General features: G+C 34.4%; 1 protein-coding gene across 1 annotated transcript in view; it reads left to right on the forward strand.

Annotated features, from left to right (window-relative positions):
• The first annotated feature begins 7,956 nt into the window (after positions 1-7,956).
• LOC140136102 (ras-related protein Rap-2b-like) overlaps positions 7,957-21,073 on the forward strand; it is a 61,687-nt gene continuing 48,570 nt past the window's right edge. Inside the window, 1 exon segment of the mRNA XM_072157806.1 lies at positions 7,957-9,109. Coding sequence (XP_072013907.1) covers positions 8,740-9,109 — 370 coding nt within the window. The 5' untranslated portion in view covers positions 7,957-8,739.

Raw genomic sequence — 21,073 nt, forward strand, 5'->3', positions numbered from 1 at the left:
TAATATTCATAAAACAGCATTCAAGCTTTGACTCTACGTTTGGCAGCCCGATTGGTGGAAACTTAAAGTGAAAGATATCCTAATTAAAAGGAACATTTTCTAGGGCTGAAATTTTGTGTAGAAACTGAATCTGACATAAAAAAATTTTTTTATCAACTTGAAAATTTTCCCCATAACACTGTACAGGCATATTTCTGCCTGAAGTCCCAAAATTTGAGCGAAAATTGGTGCAAAAAAAAAAAAGTCCTTCAAAATGGGGATACTCAGCCCTGGCTAAACAAAAAAAAAGTGACAAACTAGCATGTATTTTTGCATAAACCGTATAAATTTGTACCAATAAGCTCCCATGCCCCAATAAGCACCCACCTACATGTAGGGTATTTTCAATTAAGGGTAACATTACATGTAATGTTGAAGTGACAGTTAGACGTCAAGTCGTCAATACAGTGAAATAGTTGGAGGACTACAAGTCTAGTGTAAACTTGCAATGCATTTTCTGCACCAGAAAAGCTACTAGAACATCTCAGGACCTATAACATACGTAATTCGTCTCTAATAAACGCCCCTTGCGAAAGATTAGGTAAACCAGGTTAAAAATAACTGTCCACCCAAAATGACTTTGTTAAGTGCCCTGGGTGCTTATACGGTACATGTATGTAGAAATTGCATTATATGGCGTATAGGCCTATATATATTGCGTATTTTGCAAAAGTACTGTATACTTTTGCATACATTATATGCAAAAACACATACTTTTGCCAAAGTTCCGGGTATGTATTAAATACTATGTACATTGTAGTTTTGCACACAGCACATGAGGTAGTTTTCAGTCAATAATGACATAATATACAAATGTATATACTTGAATTATACAAAGTATGCATTTTTGCATATACAGTAACCACTGGGTATAAGCCCACCCCCTAGATGGCAGATTTCACTTCAAAAATGGGGTGGGCTTATACCCGGTGGTTCTGTATGTAACACACATGGAAGTATGTTGCAAAAGTATGTACTTTTGTATACATGTACATAAATTTTGTAAATTGTATACAAAAACACATACCGTACTTTTGGAATTTAGTAAAAGTATGTACTTCTTCCCACGTATGTCAAAGCGGACACCCTCACGAAATCCCTATTGGTTTGTACAGGGCCTTTCAGTTCAAGAAAATTTTCTCAGCACAGAAAATACCAATTAATTTAGTATGGTAATTTATTTAAAAGTTGATTTCCTGATAAGAAATCGAGCTTAAAATTATTTCATCAAGAGTATTTATTTGTTGCATGTTTTGTGATTTCCCCATTGAGTGCAACGGTAAGTGTCCCCTTTGTGTCACACTAGGGGCAAGATGGAATAGCCCAATCATGGCAAAAGTGACATCATGTTGACCGACAGAATCGCAATAAGTGCAATGGATGGAACAACCCTGACCGAGAGAATTGGCTATTTTGAACTGTCGCTTAGTACAATGTACATGTACATGGCATTCATGCTTAGATTTCAAATGCAATGGTCTCAGTAAAGTTTTTGTCAGAGAAGAATTAGGGTTCATTCATGAAATTGAGGGCCCGCATGATTGATTGTTTATGCCTGAGGCATATGAATATGCCCTTTCATACATTCCCAAACATTCAGTGATTGTTTTTCATCAAATAATAACAAAAATAAGATGTAAGATTGTTAACACGATTTTCTTGCATTCTTTTCTACCGAAATCATCACGCTGAAGTAGCGGGCATGAATTAGGGGTTCATTCGTGTATTTTCATGACTAAATGGTTTTAGTCATGAAAATATATGAATGAACCCAGTTCATACATACCAGTACATTTTGTGATTCTTATTTCATAAAAATAATAACAAAAAGCGTACAAGCAACATTACCGTATATCAAAAATCATGATTTTCCTTCATTTTTCCTACCTGGCGATCGCACATCCGGGACACCAATCACGCGGCGCCGTTACATAGTGTGAATGTATGAGCGCTGAATATGCCCGGCTCTTGACCAATCGCGCCGTTATATAGCACAAATGTATGAATGTCACTTGTTTACATTTTGAGAGCGTGTGCACAGTCTTGAGTACATAACATGTATTTACGGAGGTGGGGTACTGATTGGCTGAATCGTAGCAACAGACAGATAATCTGATTAGCTGATTGTGCATCATATCGTTATTCATTGCAGATCGGCGCCTTGAACTTGAAGTGAACACAAAGTTCGCGCAGACGTCGATCATTAACAGGGCGCTCGCACCAATCTGAGCAAGGGATTGCCGTTGACGTTGTTCTCTGAAATCCAGTGTAGCCTCGAATGTGAAGCTCATCGGTCACTGCGGTGCACAAATTTGTGACTTGACTTCTCGAGCAAGGATACATTTTCAATTGAATGAACACTGACACAGCCTCGTCAGCCTGACATAGTGTGACAATTGTGTAATGTCGAGCCATACGATGGGTGTACTGTACATGTACATAGCTGTACACAATGTACCATGTCATGACATGATACTGAGCTTAAAATAGCTAATTTGCAAAGAAACTCAAACGCTTACCTGGCTAGGCTAGGAATGCATCAACCACACCAATTACTTCTCTGGCTTGACTGTAATAGATTCTCAAAAATTTTGAGAAAATGAAATGTTTTCGAATACACTGCAAAACAACGCGTTAGCGACACCGTCGTGTGGAAATTGTTCATCATTGCGAAGGGAGACAAGCTGTGTGATGATAAAGAGAACACACCACAAAAACCTTCTTCGCATTGATTTTATACACGCAAAGTTATGAAAGTAGAGTTCACGTTTATGTGCAAAAGTAGATATTTTCCCAGTTTTAAAGTATAAATTATGTATATCATCTTAGAGAAGAACATTTTGCATACCATGGTATGCATTAGCTTTAACATTGCTCGGCTACTTGTTGAGAAAATCAGCGATACATAAAAAGACCGATTTGACGACTGCTAACTACATTTTTCCCTTGTGTATTCATGCGCAGATAGTCTTAAATATTGCCCGAGTATTCCCGTTTCTTTTTAACCTGTGTGACATTCACATTAAGAAATTGTATTTAAACACGATTTTGAACACTAAAATTGCTAATATTATATCAATGTGTCACATTTTGAATGTAAAGATGGCACTATATGACTGATAAACTTGGGCAGAAGCTGGCAGAAGTCTGATTTAGTGGTATAAGCCCTTGAATTAAAATGACCACGTGGTGATACATAACTGGGTGGAATATTTCCTAAAAATTGCAAAAATTCTTCAAATTATTTGCGAACCACGCAAAAGGTTAATCAAAATTGTTAGGATATAATGCAATATATTTCTTAATTCACATTTGATTCACAAGTTGACAAATATTTTTATAGTTCCGAACACGTAATTTATCACCAAACTCGATACAAAAAGTCTATGCAAAACATCATACTTTAAAAGTATGTCGATAATTATGCTATACCGGGATAAGGCAGACCATCAACATAGATTAATAGAAACATTAATGTATTGTATTAAGGGGTGGGGTATGAACCTTTGGACAGTATTTATTGTTGGACATTAGAGCACTTCAGACATATCGAATTGCATTCTGAATACGAAGAATATCCTTCTGATATCAAACAATTTTGATTTTTTTAAATTCACAATGTAATACACATTTTATGGCAAATGATTAAAAATTGATATTTTTGATATTTAACAGTACTCGAAGTAAACTTTATAAATCTGATAATATGTACTTAAAGTGTATGTACGTGGGATGAAAAGCCGACGATCAATTGAAAATTTTAACCTTTCGTATTGAAGATATGGATTTTTTCCCAAAACACAAAAAAATCCATATCTTCAATATGAAAGGTCAAAATTTTCAATTGATCGTCGGCTTTTCCTCCCAACTACATACACTTTAAGAATATATCATTAGATTTCGAGGACTGTTATATATCAAAAATTTGAAAAATATCAAATTTTAATAATTTTTCCTAAAATTTGTATTATATCGTAAATATCAAAAAATGAAAACTATTTGATATCAGAAAGACATTCTTCGTATTCAGAATGCAATTCGATATGTCTGATGTGCTCTCATGTCCCACAAAAAATACTGTCGAAACGCTCAAAACGCCCATTCCAGATCCCTTAATTGTCAATATTAGTTGTAATTTTCTATTATGCATCGATCCTCTTAATGTAACTTGTTTTAAAATGTTGTCACTAATTGCATAAGCGCCAGCTAACTACCATCACTATCATTACTATACCATCATATTTACACCAACAGCAACACCGCGCCGTAAAAGCAATATGTGGTTATCCAGGGTATTGCAAAAACGATGCAACATTATGCAATGCATTGTATATATTAAAAATGGTCAGCAATTAGCTGCAATTGTTCTATTATCTGTGGTTCTCGATAATGTAACTTGTTATAATCTTAAATAAATACCGTAGGTACTCATTGTCTAACTACCAGCATCAGTATTACTAGTATTACTACACCACTATACGCATACAACTTTTAATAAAAAATCAAAATTTTAAACAAATTCTTTTATCAAACTACGTTAAGTGTAATTTTAGATGCAATATTTTGAAATTTGATCAAACAAAATTGAATATTCCGGACTATGGAAAAACGACTTCAAACATTAATGGTCAATATTTGTCGTAAAATTGTATTTGATAAGCTTAATATTTTAAGTAACTGTGTAACCAGATTCACTGCCTTTACAGCAATACTAATTTCATACCACTATACCACTATATATAAAAAAATATTGATAGCTGTGTACTTATATTTTATTATTCTTATAAAATCGTGCTTGCGGGGGTGGGTGTGTGTGTGTGTGGGGGGGGATTATATAGTATAGGGGTGTACGTGAATAAAAGATGTTCATGATCAACAGTGACAAACGCTTTTCTAAAGTCTAAAATGTATCATTTTTATTATGTGGCTCATTAACTCCACACCACACGGTGAAGTTTTTTCTATCATACCGTTAGGAACCAGAGATCAATAAAACACATGTCAATTCTGTTATTTCTTCGGACACTGTTCGTGATGCTTGAAACCTTTTCTTAAAACATCGCAATCATTTAGTATCTAATATAAATACAGGTATTGCAGCTGTAATAGGCATGCATTTCAAAGTGAGGATACACGATGTTGTGCAATAAATTGCATTAATTCACAACAGCTGATAACGAGTACCTTTATTACATGTCGTTCGACATTGTAAATGTGACTTGTGATTTATTGTAACCAAATATATAACCACCACGTCCATTACAGAATCACACCACCATAAAAACCTATTATGTAACAATAGTACAAGCAGGTGTTCCGGAATATGGAAACACGACATTATGCAATATTTTGCATTAGTTGTCAAAAGTCGTAGGTAAAGTAAATAAATAAATAAATAAATAAATAAATAAATAAATAAATAAATGAAAATAAATAAATAAACAATCATTGTAAACATATCAACTTCGAACATTACACGATACGTTTAAATGTCACACATGACTTACACATGTTTTTATAACATATCTAAACGTATATAAAATATTACAAGTGTTAATAATCTAATGTTGCCTTAATGCGATTACAACCGTTTTCAAACATAAAGAACAATGTATCCCCACCTACGCAACATTAGCCTACCGATGTAGTATTCGGTTATTGCAATTGTTGCCTCATAACAATTCACGGTATCTTAAAAGTAAATACAATGCATACTGAAACTGAAGGCGTAGCGTCTACGCCTGTATCTAATGTTAAAGAGATGACGCAAATAAACATCTCAAATAAATAATGGCCATTATTCAAAAAGGGGCTATTGTATTGCAAATCTGTAAAATGCGTTGGAAGCAGAATTTATTTCTGCGCATTTTGACGCCTCATTTGATACGATAGAAATAAATTCTGCTTCCAACGCATTTTACAGATTTGTAATACAATCACCCGGTTTTGAATAATGGTCATTATTTAAGGGGGGTCAGTTACTTTTTTTGAGATGTTTATAAAAACACAATCGGTAAGTATAATAAAAAAATAAAATTTAACACAAGACAGCTATTGTAGTTAGAACAATTTAATCCTGAGATAATGTTTAGTCTACCCCGATGTATTAGTTTGCGGAGGTGGGTAACAATAATCGAAGCTTTATGAAATAAATGAATATTGATACGTAATGGTTGGAGTAAAACATTACTACATATAAAATACATCACAACATTACTACATATAAAATACATCACATTATTTTATAAAACTGCGTTAGCAAGTTATTTCAGCATATTCATTTTTAATGCAAAAAAAGATACTAGTAGTAGGTAAACACTTGTAAATACTGTTCATACTTTCAAATGTTATATTTTTTAAGTCTTCTTGAAAATGTATTTTTAATTTACCTTGAAAATGTCATTTTAGATCTCTATGAACCTTAACATTTATCATTCATAAGAGTTAATTAGACCAATTCAATAACATGTTAACCTTTTCCGATTGGATGTGAAAAGCATTTTATCATTTCAAATTATAAAAAAAAATTGAATGTGAATAAAATCATTTTAATGAGGAAGAGAAAGCTTAAATTTGGTTGTTGGTTTTAATAAAGCGTTTTTAATTAAAGGATAACAAATAATGTCTTATCTTCTGTACTTTTATCCAGATTGATATGGATCTATCTATTTTATAAATAATACATCCATACAGATAACCCTGACCTAGATTAATCCGGGCTTGTTCAAACTCAAAACATTGATTAAAATGAATTACGCATTAACACCAAAAACGAACCAGAGCGTTCCTAATCTGGCATTACAGAGATTATTTCACATTTGTCTTGATAAACAAATCATATGAATTACACCATGATCACATTTGTAGACCAAATCTTATTTGCTGCCTCCAACCAAAATACTCTCATTTGTATTACTATTAGACTTGTAATGACATCAACTGACAATAGGCATAATTTAAATTACATGCATAACTTAACACCAGGTAATTAACACCATCATTATTATAAATAAAAAGACACAAAGACTTTTGTTATAATTTCAGTACAATAGCATTATTAACAATAACAGATTCAATTGTGTGGATATGTCGATGAAAAACAATAGCATCACTAACAATAGAAATATTTTAAATATTAGGAATATTTTTATTTTACAAACAATAGAAAATATAATGCGTTAATTTATTAGCGATTAATCAACATCAACATTCCAATTAAACAAAATGCCTTAAATTCTACGCATATTTTTAATTGGCAACACAAATTAAGTGAAATGTGTATTGATTTCTGCTGTAATGCAATCAGACAGACAATATTATTGCACACACCAAGCAGTAGATAAAAATAGATAATGACGATGACACTTAATGTGAAACACAGAGCCAGTGTGATGATAGCAATAACGATCAATGGGGGTGTGGTAGGCGGGGATCTCCCAGTAGCCAATCCCTGCCGTGCTTGATCTTAATTGACGGCGGACTTGACATGGCATTGACGAACGAGTGAACGAGAAAATAGTGATTGCAAACAGTGTTGCCATTGACGTCAAGTAGCAGTCTAATTGGGATGCTTATTCGATTTTTCATCAACTCAGTCTTTGACAGAAAGGTAATGCGATGGCGCCAACTTAATGTGATTACGTGAATGCAAATTTCTGCACAGTTTTACCATAAGACTTCATAATCACGAATTATATATATATATTTTTCATACTATAACGCTATAAACAGATCAGAGAAGAGATTACAGAAGCAGATTACAGACTGTAGACAATGGTAGTCTCGTGGACAGATGGGATGCGCTTGGGTGTTTTCAAACAACGTAATTTGGCAATAAACACCGGCAACACTGAGCGAGTAAGAGCGGGTAATGCATTTTCATCCTAACCATTACGTACTCTCGACAGTCGTTGCTGAGTAATGTCTGATGGGCGGGTTGGTTGAGCAATGAGTGACGTCACACCTTTACCAGCCATCTGGGATGCAATTTAACAGCATTTTACACATGTTTCATTACAACCTGGTGTCGACCGCTAGCGACAGTATCAGCTAGTATATATATAGTTAGTACGCAGTGGATAGATAGTAGTGTAAGATTAAAATACCACAGAGTGTATCACGTGTAGTATTCTGACTAAAGGTGATCGTATACAACGTATTGGAAGAGCTATGATTCAAATTACCTGCGGGCAAAAAGATGAGTTAAGAGACTGTTCTTTCTGGTGAATTATATATATATACAACAGCCCTACCGTCTTGCCACATTTTTTACTTGTACTTGCAATTCAAGCCATCTGAAAATCGGAGTGAAAAGAAGTTAACCAAACATTGCACACTTTATGGTAAATCACATCGTATGCAGATATATTAAATATCGTCAAACTATAGACTAATTGATATTACCAGGAGATAATTTTTCTTTTGTTTCATCACCATGTTTAACCGTATATTATTATTTGATTGGAGCAGTATAGACCAATATCGTTGAAAAATATCGCGGAATACTATTGTCAACAAGTGTAGCCTATATATTACTTCTATTGCATGTTGTGATGCACCAGAGTGACCTTCGATACTCATATTGAAGTCAACTTATCCGAGAGATATCGTCCGTAGAAAAGCTTTTGCAGACGATCAGACTGCGAACATCAACACATTTGAGTTCTATACAAATATTTTGAACCAAAAAGGGTAGTATAAATGCCTACTTCAAGAACGATGAAGGACACTAGCCCAGACACGTGTCGGCGATATAAGAGATACTCTGTCCCGTCTCACTTGATGGCTCCTTCTTCGCCCACGGGTCATCTCCATTGGAGTATCGCAGACATGACCATCGCACAAAGTCAAGAACCAGGGTCATCTGATTCCATTAATACCAACACAAACAATCGGAATCGTAGCAGTAGTTTGCCTTTTTTAACCCTTCATGATCTGCAACCTTACCAACAACCACCTACTATAACAGTAGTAGTGCTTGGGTCATCTGGGGTTGGAAAGTCTTCATTGATCATGCAGTTTGTGTCATCGTTATCACCAGATATGTCGGATTATGAATCCATGTTTTCAGGTAAGAAAATTAATAATTTAAACAATTTCCTTGTTCTGTCTTTCTTTATGATATTCTAAGTACACTATCACAAAGCATCCGACCTTCATGACCTTAGACTTCAAAGCTCTTAAGTAGCGTCCCATTTTTGTATGGAAAGCTTATTAATATATTATTTTACATGTATTCAAAAGCAATATTCCGGCCACTAAGAAAAACATGAAAACTATTATCTAATTAAATTAATCACATATGCATTCATATATATTATTAATCTTCTGATTGTTGGGCAGTGAAGTGCATTTTATCAATTTGTTTGCAAATATGTGCCAAACTTGATCCAAATTGGTTTATTTCTTAAAACAAAACGAAGCTCAAAATGTCATTGCCCTGCATTCAGTGCATCAACCCTTTCCTCTGTTCTTTTTCTGTTTTGTTCTATAAAATTCATATCCTTAAGTTATTTCCATAAGTGACTTTTTACTTCACTGGCATGGAAGTAATGTATATTGAAGATTGTTCTGTCAATGACAACCTGACGGTTTTAAAGATAATAAAAGATCTTCTTCGAGGTCCGTGTTTAATGAAAGGACTGACTGCTCTAGGGTTCACGCACGCAATGCATCATTTGTATTCGAACTTCTTCAAGGTCATCGTATTGCAAAACTTTAAAAGCTTGAAAAATATCCTTGTAATTTATTCTCCGAGGTCCGCGTAAAGTAAAGTTAAGCTATATCATGCATTCCCAAAAGTAACTGTCGTTTTTAATTCCCGATTTGTCGGGGAAAATATTTTACACGTAAAGGAGCACCTGCATGTGAATGACTTTAGAAGGGTTGTAGAATATTACATACACCTAAGGTGTCAACAATAAGAGCTTTAGGGGCTGCTTGGAACTAAGGCAAAGATAATGTAGTGAGATATAGTGACCATAGAGGAGCTATGCAACCTTATGGCAATTGCTCCTAAACGCTGTCAAATTGCCTGAAATCAACCTTTTCAAAAAATATTTACTCAACGAGTGGTAATGTATTCTTTTAAATTACTTCATATATATTCTGACAAAGATAGATGACATTTATTTTTTCTATACAAATATCAATACTGCGGATATAGGGCATATTGATCTGAATGAGGCTAAATTAAACGCTGCATTGATTTTGATTTCCGCTGAGGGAACTTTTGAAAGTAGCCTACGCTTGAGGTTTGTTTATTTTTCCCATGTTCATGGCTAATGTGCTATTCCAGTTGAAATTGTCATCCCCCTAGCTGTGCAAGATTTAAGAAAGGTCTTCCACAGAGTGAGTATGTTTTTCAAGTGCAATTGGCTAGGGTCAATTATTTTAATACCCATACTCCCCTGTTTATGGCTTTGCATATAGCTGCCACAACTGGAGTGAGTATTACAAATGGATATTATTCAATTATCTTTACTGTTTGACACCCATACTCCCCCTGTGGAAGACTTTAGCTAAGTCTTCCACAGGGGGAGAGTGGATTTTAAAGGGAATAGCATAGTGATAAATCTAATAGGATGGTTGATTCTTGTCAAGCTTGATTGGTGTATCACGGCAGGTGCATTCGAAAAACAAACCATCAACTCCGTCAAAATAACGCAATCACGGTAAAGCTGCAAGCAAACATAACACGCGCAAGACAAGTCGCTTATGTTGTTTGAGTAAATGCTACCTTGCAACATCTCTCGGTTCTTTTGAACATGATAACCCAACTAATAAATATCAAGTAAACACGATTCTCTAAGTCGATATCATGAGACAGATGTAATAGCGAATACAAAACACGCTGTTTCTCTACGTCAACAAACAACAGATTTAGTGCTATACTAGGTAAAAGTACAAAAATATAAATATGGCTTGCTCGAAGCTATGTTGATTCCTGAGTGACAGATATCGAATTTTTGTACTTAAAAGTACATTTAATGTTGCGCATAAATCAAATTCATCGCGATTGAGGCCTGGGATTGAGGCAACATACCATCATTTCTCTCAGTGGAACGTCAAATGCAATTAACAACATTATTTGTATATTGATGAGTTTATGACTGTTCTCACAACAAAAAATGTTCACTTACGTGAGCTTTTGAAAGTGTGGCTATTAAAAAACATTATTTGTCAATAATACTAGTATTAAAATAATACTTTAATTGGGCAATTAATGACTAACACATTAAAGTGACATTCATACATATACATATACATACATATGCTACATAGTTTTAATATCAAATAAGGCTAGTGTTATTTGATGGGTCTCTCTCTCTGCAACACATGACAGTCATCGTGTGTTATGTGCAATCTCTGCGCACAACATCCAAATGTCAAACACATTGCTAACTTGACATGGATAAGCTTTAATGGTTTTAAATTTTCTCTCACTTGAAAAAATATTTCAGTTGATAACTTTTTTTAAACAAAGTATTGTGATTTATTAAAAAAACATTTGTGTATCTGAAAACTAGGCTTAAAGTACTTCGTCCCTTGACACTCATTTTCATGTGGGTCTGTTTTTGTTTGTTTTCTTTCTTTCTTTCTTTCTTTCTTTTTTTCTTTCTTTCTTTCTTTCTTTCTTTCTTTCTTTCTTTCTTTCTTTCTTTCTTTCTTTCTTTCTTTCTTTCTTTCTTTCTTTCTTTCTTTCTTCCTTCCTTCAACTGGTCCAATATTTATTAGTTTAGAATCAAGGCTAAATATTTGTTTGTTTGTTTGTTTCTTACTTACTTTTTTCTTTCTTTCTTCAAATGGAATATTTTCTTTCTTTCTTCAAATGGAATATTTATTAGTTTAGAATCAAGGCTAAATATTTGGTACAATTGTTACATGTAATCTTTGACACGTTATTTCTGAATCTGAATTACCCTATTCACACACACCATTATTTTGCTTTATAAAGAAGTGTGTGGTAGTTTTCCATACTTAGCACACATTTTGAAAGTGTGGCTATTGAACAACCAGATTCAAATTTATTCCAACAATGGGAATATTCTGACCCAATTCTGTGTTTTAAGAACAATTTCAAATACTGTGAAACCATGATTAGAATATTTTGATAGCTTTACAGTAATAGTTAGTTTATCTGTCATGAAAATCTTTTCATGAGCATTATACCACTCACCTTTGTTTTAAGCTGACATTTAATAATTCAAATCACACATTTTATAATTTAAAGGGGTGTGATCCGATCGACAGCCGCCCTGTCCCCATTCAATTTAATCAAAAACTGTGATGTTGGTATTAGGAGAAAGGTCATATTTTTATCATTACTCGAGTAAATTTAACGCCCGAGATATGTTTCATTTAGATGAAAATCGGGGCATAATGGTTACATACGTTTTTTGATTCTCATATCAAACCGCTGGAGTAAAACAACAACTCAAAATGTGAAACAAAACGGTTGTTTTTAATTCGTGGGTATTTTTGTAAAAAGGGCGTTTACATCAGAATTTACTTTCAAGTCAATGGAGAGATTGGTCATTGAGGGCGCTATCACTTCGGTTTTTATTCAGTTTGTTGTACAAAACGTTAGCGTTTCATTAATAATACCTTGCCCTCAAAAGTAAATGTCATAATTATACCTCAGTGCTATTAGACTAGGTATTGTTGGTCGAAGCAGCCAAAAAAATTCATTATCTAAATCAATATATTATTGAAAAATAGCACTTTGATGTTTTGCAAAAGCTCATTCTACAAATCATGTACTTTGAAAACTTGCTTGAGTTATTAACGTTTTACAAGAGTGTTGTTGTTTACAACATAACTCAAGAACCGCATGACCTACAAAAGTATATCTGTGGTATGTGAATTCTTCTACACACTCGCTAATAAATGATCAATATAACTTTTGCCAAAGCTCACTATCTTCGCAAGATGCTGTGAGCTACCAAATCGCAACAGTCTAAAATAGTTGCTAACCTGAACACTTTATCGGGCTAATAAACGGAGCTTCCCACTTAACATTACTACAACAGCACATCTGAGAACAATTGAAAGTATTGTTATGCATAACGAAAAACTTTTAAAAAAAAATTAGATCGCGTGTTCTCTCATTTTAATATACAATATTGAACAACACAATCATGACATGATAAGGGGAATGCTTTAACGTCACACCACATAATTCAATTAAAACATTCTAATAAAACTATAGACACACGGACTACCACGAGATAATTAATCAGTAGAAACAATATTCCTCTTCCACTGTTGTTATTGGAAAGGTCTGTATGTGCCAATAGCTTTGTCAAAGACACTAAGCACAGTGACGCTAAAGTTTGTTGTCGAAAAATGTACTCTAAATGTAATTGATATCTAATATACATGATTTAACGCGGGATAATTATCCTGCAGAAACAGTAACTTTATCCTATGCCGTCGTAGGAAGGCTGCAAACATGCCCATAGGTCATTACCTTGGTCAAAGATATTAAGATTATTGTCAACATGTAATGTATCTGTGTAGAAGTACCGCATACATGATGTAAGAATATCAAAGTTGTCATTTAAATTCACAAATGCTCATAACCACTTAAGTGTATGCGAAAACAATGTATATTATAAATACGACGTATTTTCAAACTAGCATAGAATTGAGAATAATTTAATTTAAAGCATAGAATTGTTTACAGTTGTGATAATAAAGGTATTAATATCTGCATATTTTATATTTTATTTTCAGAGTTTAAATGTGAGCCTTTAAGAATCGTGTCAGTCACTATTTATAAAAGACGTGGTAGCAATCACGAGCAATTATATTACTGTGTAGTGACAGGAATTTAATTAGTAAGATTGATTTCATTAGCTCGTGTTACGGGTAGCACGAGAAATAACTAATACATTCATTTATTTTAATGAACCTAATTAGTTTTAGCGACTTTGCTTGTAAATTCAATCAATCAAGATGATCAGTAGAAATCACATTTATTAGCTTGTGTTTTATTATATTTGTATGAGAATATTGAAAACATTTGGCTGCAAGGCGGGAAAAGTCCCGGGAAAGTGCGGCAACAATCCACTATATGAACTGTTTTTGTTTTTTCTGCTTAAAAGCGATTACCTTTATATATTTACATTATGTTATATAGTTAAGCTATCTCTGACAGATAACCTACGTGAGATATTTACTCACAGACGAGGAAACTACCAAAATACCCACACACTTCCGTTCCAAGATACGGAGAGAGAGGAACTCAACCATTATTTATACAGACATACGAGTCTAATACTCTTACATATTGCACATTCCTTGATAAACTTATAGATGTAATGCATTATGATGGCTTACAAATCACGATGTCTACTTCTATTAGAACATTTATGTCACGCATACTACAAGACGTATCTGCACCAGGGCTTGTGATAGCTTCATTTTAGATCTTGAAGAACATACACAGCATCTGTAATGTTGGCAGATGTTGAACTACAACTACATCTGTTATCGTGGTTATTGGTATATACAACCTTGAATTATAAGGATAGATTATTGGTTATTCGGTTCTCTGGAGTACAGCATTAATAGGACACGAAAGTAGTATTCATCTCATGTTTCCTTACACGGCCGCTATTGCAACCCTTGCAAATATGCACTTACAGAACGTATACGAACAAATTACACGCATTTTATTGAAAAACATAATTCCCCTGGGGCTGGCAACTCCACCTTAACACGTACTTCAGCATGTCTTAAGCTGGAGAGGATTGTAGCCTACTCTGATTGCAAAGATACAACATGAGTGTGATTGAAGATGTACCTGACTATAGCTGATACATGATTAACACTGGAGACGATACCATCCAACTATGCCTGTTCTGAAACAATTATTTGTTTGTTTTATCGCTCTGTGTGGAGACACACTTGGGTCCTGATGGGACCAGACTCAAGCAAAATACTTAAGCCCAGCTAAAAGGCATAATTAAGCACAATGAGTTGAATCGCTTGTGCTATAGATGTGTTCAAGGTCACCCAATGCATGGAGCTGAAACTTTTGATTTGAATTAGTCATTGGCATTGTTGAAGATTATTGCTTTGGATTTCTTTGCATTCTTATTTTTTTTAATCTTACGTATTTTTTCAAAACCTTTTATTTTCAACAACAGCAAGATGATTACTAAAATATTATGACATGATACTAATGCAGATTGCAGTAGCAATATCCGTGTTGTACGACGTCTCAATAAACCTAGGCATGACATGATAAGAATTAAGGAAGCTCCCTAGACTCTGGAATTTCATCATGTTGTCCCATACTGAGTTATTCATTGGTACATGGTGTCAGAACCTTCGTAGATGTTATGATAAAAGAAACAAAAACAATGTTTGCTTCTGAATTTTTTCCCGCCCACATCGATGTAATTGTTGGTGTCACTAGATATGAATTTTGTGTCTCAATCGTGCGAGATACGATACGCATGATCCCTAAACCAAATTTTCAACTACTTTCCTTGCTGTTTTATATACTTGTCCGCTTTGTAGAATTTTCCGTAAAAAGTGAGACCTGTTCTTATAAAATCAGTGGAAAGTCGCCAGGGAAAAAAGGGGATATAGTTCATTGAACATGCCAGAAAACAATATAAAACAAAAGCATTCTTCTTGATAATATTATATTGACTTCTGAACACCAAATAAGGGAGTAACCCTGGCAAGTTATATATCATTTTAAAACTTATGATCCAGAGATTATGAATCTGGCCAAGACTTAAACATTTTGCAACTTTCCTCTTATTTTGTGGGACTAAATTGTGATGTAGAGTTTAAGAACATCTCAACTATTTGGTTATGTGGGAATGTTTGTTCTTATTCACATCAACTGAAATACATTCATTATATATCATCTCCCGATCGTCTACATGGAACATTCCTTCCTTCAAAAGTTGAATTTATAGTTAATTGTCGGCGATGAGCGACTGATTACTCACTCTAATGAAATGGAGTGTTACTTCAATACATCTAAGATACTTAACAAATCATTGGACAAAAATAACTGCACATCTGTAGCGATTCAACTATAATACGTTCAGCATATCTTAAGATGTTGACTAGTATACTTAATGCTTCCAACATGATGGTATGCGATCACTGGGTCAGATAACCTCATGTCTTTTCTGATCAACTTTAAAAGTAGCTCGAAGCTTCTGAAAGAATTTTTATCATCCATCAACATCGAAGCGTCAGGAATTATAAAAGCGTTCATCCCACACATTGACTTGGATTCCCTTTGCATGGAACACTATGAGACAAACTGCTCATCTGCAATGCAAAGTTCAATAACACATATCCAACATGCGTTATGTCGACAGATGACCTCATACTGTGGGGATGAGTTTTTATACGAATCACACTCAAAGGTCATTATATGCCTGTAGAATCCTATTTTGTACCCATCACACTCTCAAAGGTCATTGTACAGGTAGAATCCTAATGGGGTTTATAGAACTGTCTACTTCCAGATGAGCATGTCTGATGTTCTAGTGGAAAAACACAGCTGTGTTAAAGTTTCAAGTGATTCTCGATGAGTTAAAATTGTTTTCAAACTCACTTTTGATATGATGTGTTTTATTATTTTATCTCACCAGCATATAATACTTCTTCATACGATGTTATATGCTGGAGATTATCTCAACAAATCGAGGAGAAGCGCAAGAAATTCTCTATGCAATAGCTATCCTAGAGACTTTGTGGAAAATTTATGTATTCTATATATTGTGCAAATCTAAAAATATGACACCTTACAGCTATTGCAGATTGGGCCTTCTTACACTCGAATGTTTTTTATAAGCAGTTTTGTTTATTATACTGATAGATTGTGACAGGTTTTATGTCCTTATGCTTTCGGCATCAAGCGTTGTCTGGATTATTGTTAGTCCTTTACAGGTTTTTAAACTTTGAAGAGACGATATGAGACAAACTGATATCGTCTCCAAGGGCAAACATCAATAACCTACATTCAACAAGCATAATTTGTGTCGAAAGATCACCTCAAGTTGTGGAGTATGAGTTTGTGTATCCATTACACTCAAAGGTCATTATATGCACGTAGAATCCTATTGAGGTTAACGAACTGTTTACTGACGGATGAGCATGTTTGGTATTTTAGTGAAACGCGTTCTATTAATTTTTGAATCGTGTATGTTGTATCTAGTTCTGATATCCTCCATGTATTGAATTATATTCTTACGCGATAAATCATTAAAAAGAAACGTATCAGCAATGATAGAAAAAGTATCGAGGAAAGATTTCACGAAAGACAGCGTGATTGATTGCTGAGCGAATCTGTCGAGGTCTCCTATATCTGTTAAGCTTTATATATCCCGTTACTTATTCACTAATGAATAAATTAATATAACCTAATCTCTCTAGCGATAAGCGATCGTTTCTAGACCAATGAGATGGGTCCGCTATTTCAACACGCGTCGTGTTCACTGTTTTGAGGTAAGGCGAGGTTTCCTTTATTACACGGAATGCCAATTGCATCAGACGAAAGGTATTCCAGACTGAAAGATTGTTCAGGCCTGACCCAAGTCAGACCCAAAACTTAGTACCTTTCTGTATTAATATCACCGTACGCAATGCCAATGAATTACGATCATGAGGGGTAACGATAATCTCACATGATGTATTGATCGATCAATATCACCTGAATGTCGATTGTCGAAGCTATATCACTATTAACCCAAGTATGAAGGATAGCAAAAGTCATTGGAAGGGCCTCGGATACAAATCTCAATCTCGGACAATAGTATTTCACGCCCCAGTGATTTGTTGCCCCTCATACGGACGTTTTGAAGATGACAATGACATTTTCGTTAAATCAGACGACGCAAGATTTTGACCAATCATCAACGAGGTAATGAATTAAAATCATTGTGTCTGATTCAAAGCCTTGCGTATGTGACCTGCTACCACGAAATGAGCGCAATGTCGCAAGTTGGTAGTTTCGAGATGTCCCAGCTGCTGCATTGGTATTCTTGGTTTCACACGCACCTGTTCAAGCCATCAGTATTTGTATGTTCATTGTGAATGGGGGCACATTGGGCCATTCACGATGGACATACTAATGTTTTTTAGGTGCGCGGCAAACAAAAGAATATCAAATTCAGCAGCCAGGATGTTTTGAAACTACCAACTTGCGACTTTACGCCCATTTCAAGGTGGTAGCAGGTCACATATAAAGGGAACCGCGTCTGACCGTTGGCATTTTCAAGGGAAAAAAAGGAAAGATAAACCTAGATGTCGATTTACTAATCTAGTCAAAAATTTGTAAAAGCCCCACTCCAAACAATAGTCTGAGGTGTTATTCGCAGATTAAGACTTTCCACATAATGTAGGGCAACACTGGAAATAGATAGATGGATATACGGATATTACAATATAATCGTTACCACAATAAGTGGTCAAACTACACTGCTTTTTGCGGCAATTTGTTCATGAAATTAGACACGTGGTGGGGTGTGTGTTTGGGGTGTAGGGGTGTTGGCTATATGTAATGTTTATGTGTGCAACTGTGCGCAGACAAAGGGACAAAGAAATTTACATAACCTTTATTAAATATGTCATTACCTTTGATACCATTGTTATCCACCGAGTTCACTGCACATACTAGGTTATTTTTTAAAGGATGACAAGGTTCATTTTAACTCACCGATGTTTGTAAAATGTCCCGCGCTTTGTTTGATGTTTTGTTATGTTGTCATGACGATAACGCTATCTTTCAGAGTACAATTTTCATGTCTGAGCACGAAAGAAATGATGAACCTTTAATGGCTGCTACGTGTGTTATAGCTGATCAAATATACTCTAACGCTATATCCAATATAGATGGCACCACTTGATAGCAAACTCGAGATACTGGTTATTCAGTCTTCTGATTACGGCATCCCATGCAAAAGGCACTATCGGTGATTCGCTAAATCTGAAAATCTAAAAATATCATCAAAAACCAGATCTGAACGTTTTCGTAAAGCGAATTAATGGGTGTGCTAACATATCTTGCAAGTGAGATAAGACAGAAACCCGGCCCGGGAAACCCGGACCAAAACAACGTAATAAAGGGTGAGATGTCACATTTGGTTCAATGTTTGGCGAGTTTGTCCGCGCGTACCATGAGTACGGACACTTGTATAACTATAAATGCAAGTAAATTGAGCTTCATATTTATCAAGACTACTGTTTTCTTCTTTTTTGCTCATTTTTCATATGAAATTAAACCAAACCAAATGACAATTTTATTGACTTAACCTTCACTCCGAAGCTATTTTTACTCTTTAGCTGGAAGCAGAAGCACTGAAAGTACATTTGATAATGTTGCTTAGTCCGTAAAAAACACGTGAAGATACTCTCACATGTCTCTATAAAGAATGGGGTATTCCAGTTGAAATCCATACACCCTCTATGAAAGACATTACCTTTATCTTCCACACAGGGAGTGTGAATTTCAAATGGGGTTACCTGAATGGCCCTCCATGTGAAATCTACACTCCCTGTGTGGGAGATTAAGATCATGTCTTCCACACGGGGTGTATGGATTTCAACTGGAATAGCTCAGTGTATTACATCATTCTATATAAAACAATCGCACAATTATTTGCAAGTATTCTACGTACCTATATTACACAAGGGACAGCCCACTTGAACAGATCGATCTTTTCAGAGCCACCGAATCTTCAGCATGAAATGGGCACCTACTATCAAATGAATGACTCTTTTTCTGAGCCACCAACCTTTTAGTGGATATATTGAGTATCTTAAGTCATTTTGTTTTGTTTTTCTAAATTTGTCGACAAAAGAATCAGAATTTAGTATATTTTTTCATCAAAAGACAAATTAAATTCATTTGAGGCAGCCATAGCTTTGCAATGCAGATTCATCTTTCTTAGGGCCATCTTGACCAATTAATAATAATATGCGGCTGAAGTATAATAAACTATGTTTACTCGCTATATGGATCATTCCCTGGTAGTCAAATATGAGCCAGTATTTACATATGATGTAATAATGTAATGGGGTGATACATGAAAAACAGTCATTGGACTATTCCAGTTGAATTCCATACACCCACTCAAAAGACACGACCTTAGTCTCCCATACAGGGGCTGTAGATTTCAAATGAAGTTACCCATTCAGGTAACTCCATTTGAAATTCATGCTCCTGTGTGGAATATTAAACCATGTTTTCCATGGAGTTGCATGGATTTCAATTATGGAGCTGGAAAAAATAGTATTTTTACCCAGCAAACACAAAAACGTTTTAAAACGTTTTAAATAAGTTATATTTTGGCTTTTGGTTTAGGTAAAAACGTTTTAATAACATTAAAATGTCGGGTTATATAAAGGTCATGATAACATTTTTAAACGTTTTGTATGAAAACACACTACAACAATATTTTTTAAATGTTTTCAAAAAATGTTATTGTAAACAATTTTTGTAAATATTTTTGCTAAATATTTTGTCAATACTTAAATAACATTATGTTAAAATATTTGAACTCAGCAAACACAGAAATGTTCTTAAAATGTTTTTTTCAAAACATTTTAATAACATTTAAATGTCGGGTTATATAAAGGTCATGAAAACGTTTTTAAAACGTTATTGCAAATATTTTGGGCAAACATTTTTCGCAAAATATTTTATCAACCCCAAAATAACATTCTGTTTAGAATGTTTTGTATCAAGTTTTCAAGAATGTTTTTGGAATGTTATCAAAACGTTTTTATACCCTTTTAATAACCCGACATTTAAACGTTTTCTGTAAAACATTTTTGTTTGCTGAGCAGTAGAATATCAAAAAATGTTTTTTAAGGTTATTAAACCGTTTTATACTCTTAATATACCCTTTATATAACCCGACATTTAAACGTTTTCTGACAACCTTTTATAACCTTTTGTGAATGATGTCGAAAACGTTTTGTGTTTGCTGGGTACTCGACGATCTAATGAATATTTAGGCTAAATTGCTCTTTAAAGCCATAATGTACGATT

Source organism: Amphiura filiformis, chromosome 16, assembly GCF_039555335.1.
Source record: "Amphiura filiformis chromosome 16, Afil_fr2py, whole genome shotgun sequence".
In the NCBI taxonomy this organism is placed as follows: domain Eukaryota; kingdom Metazoa; phylum Echinodermata; class Ophiuroidea; order Amphilepidida; family Amphiuridae; genus Amphiura; species Amphiura filiformis.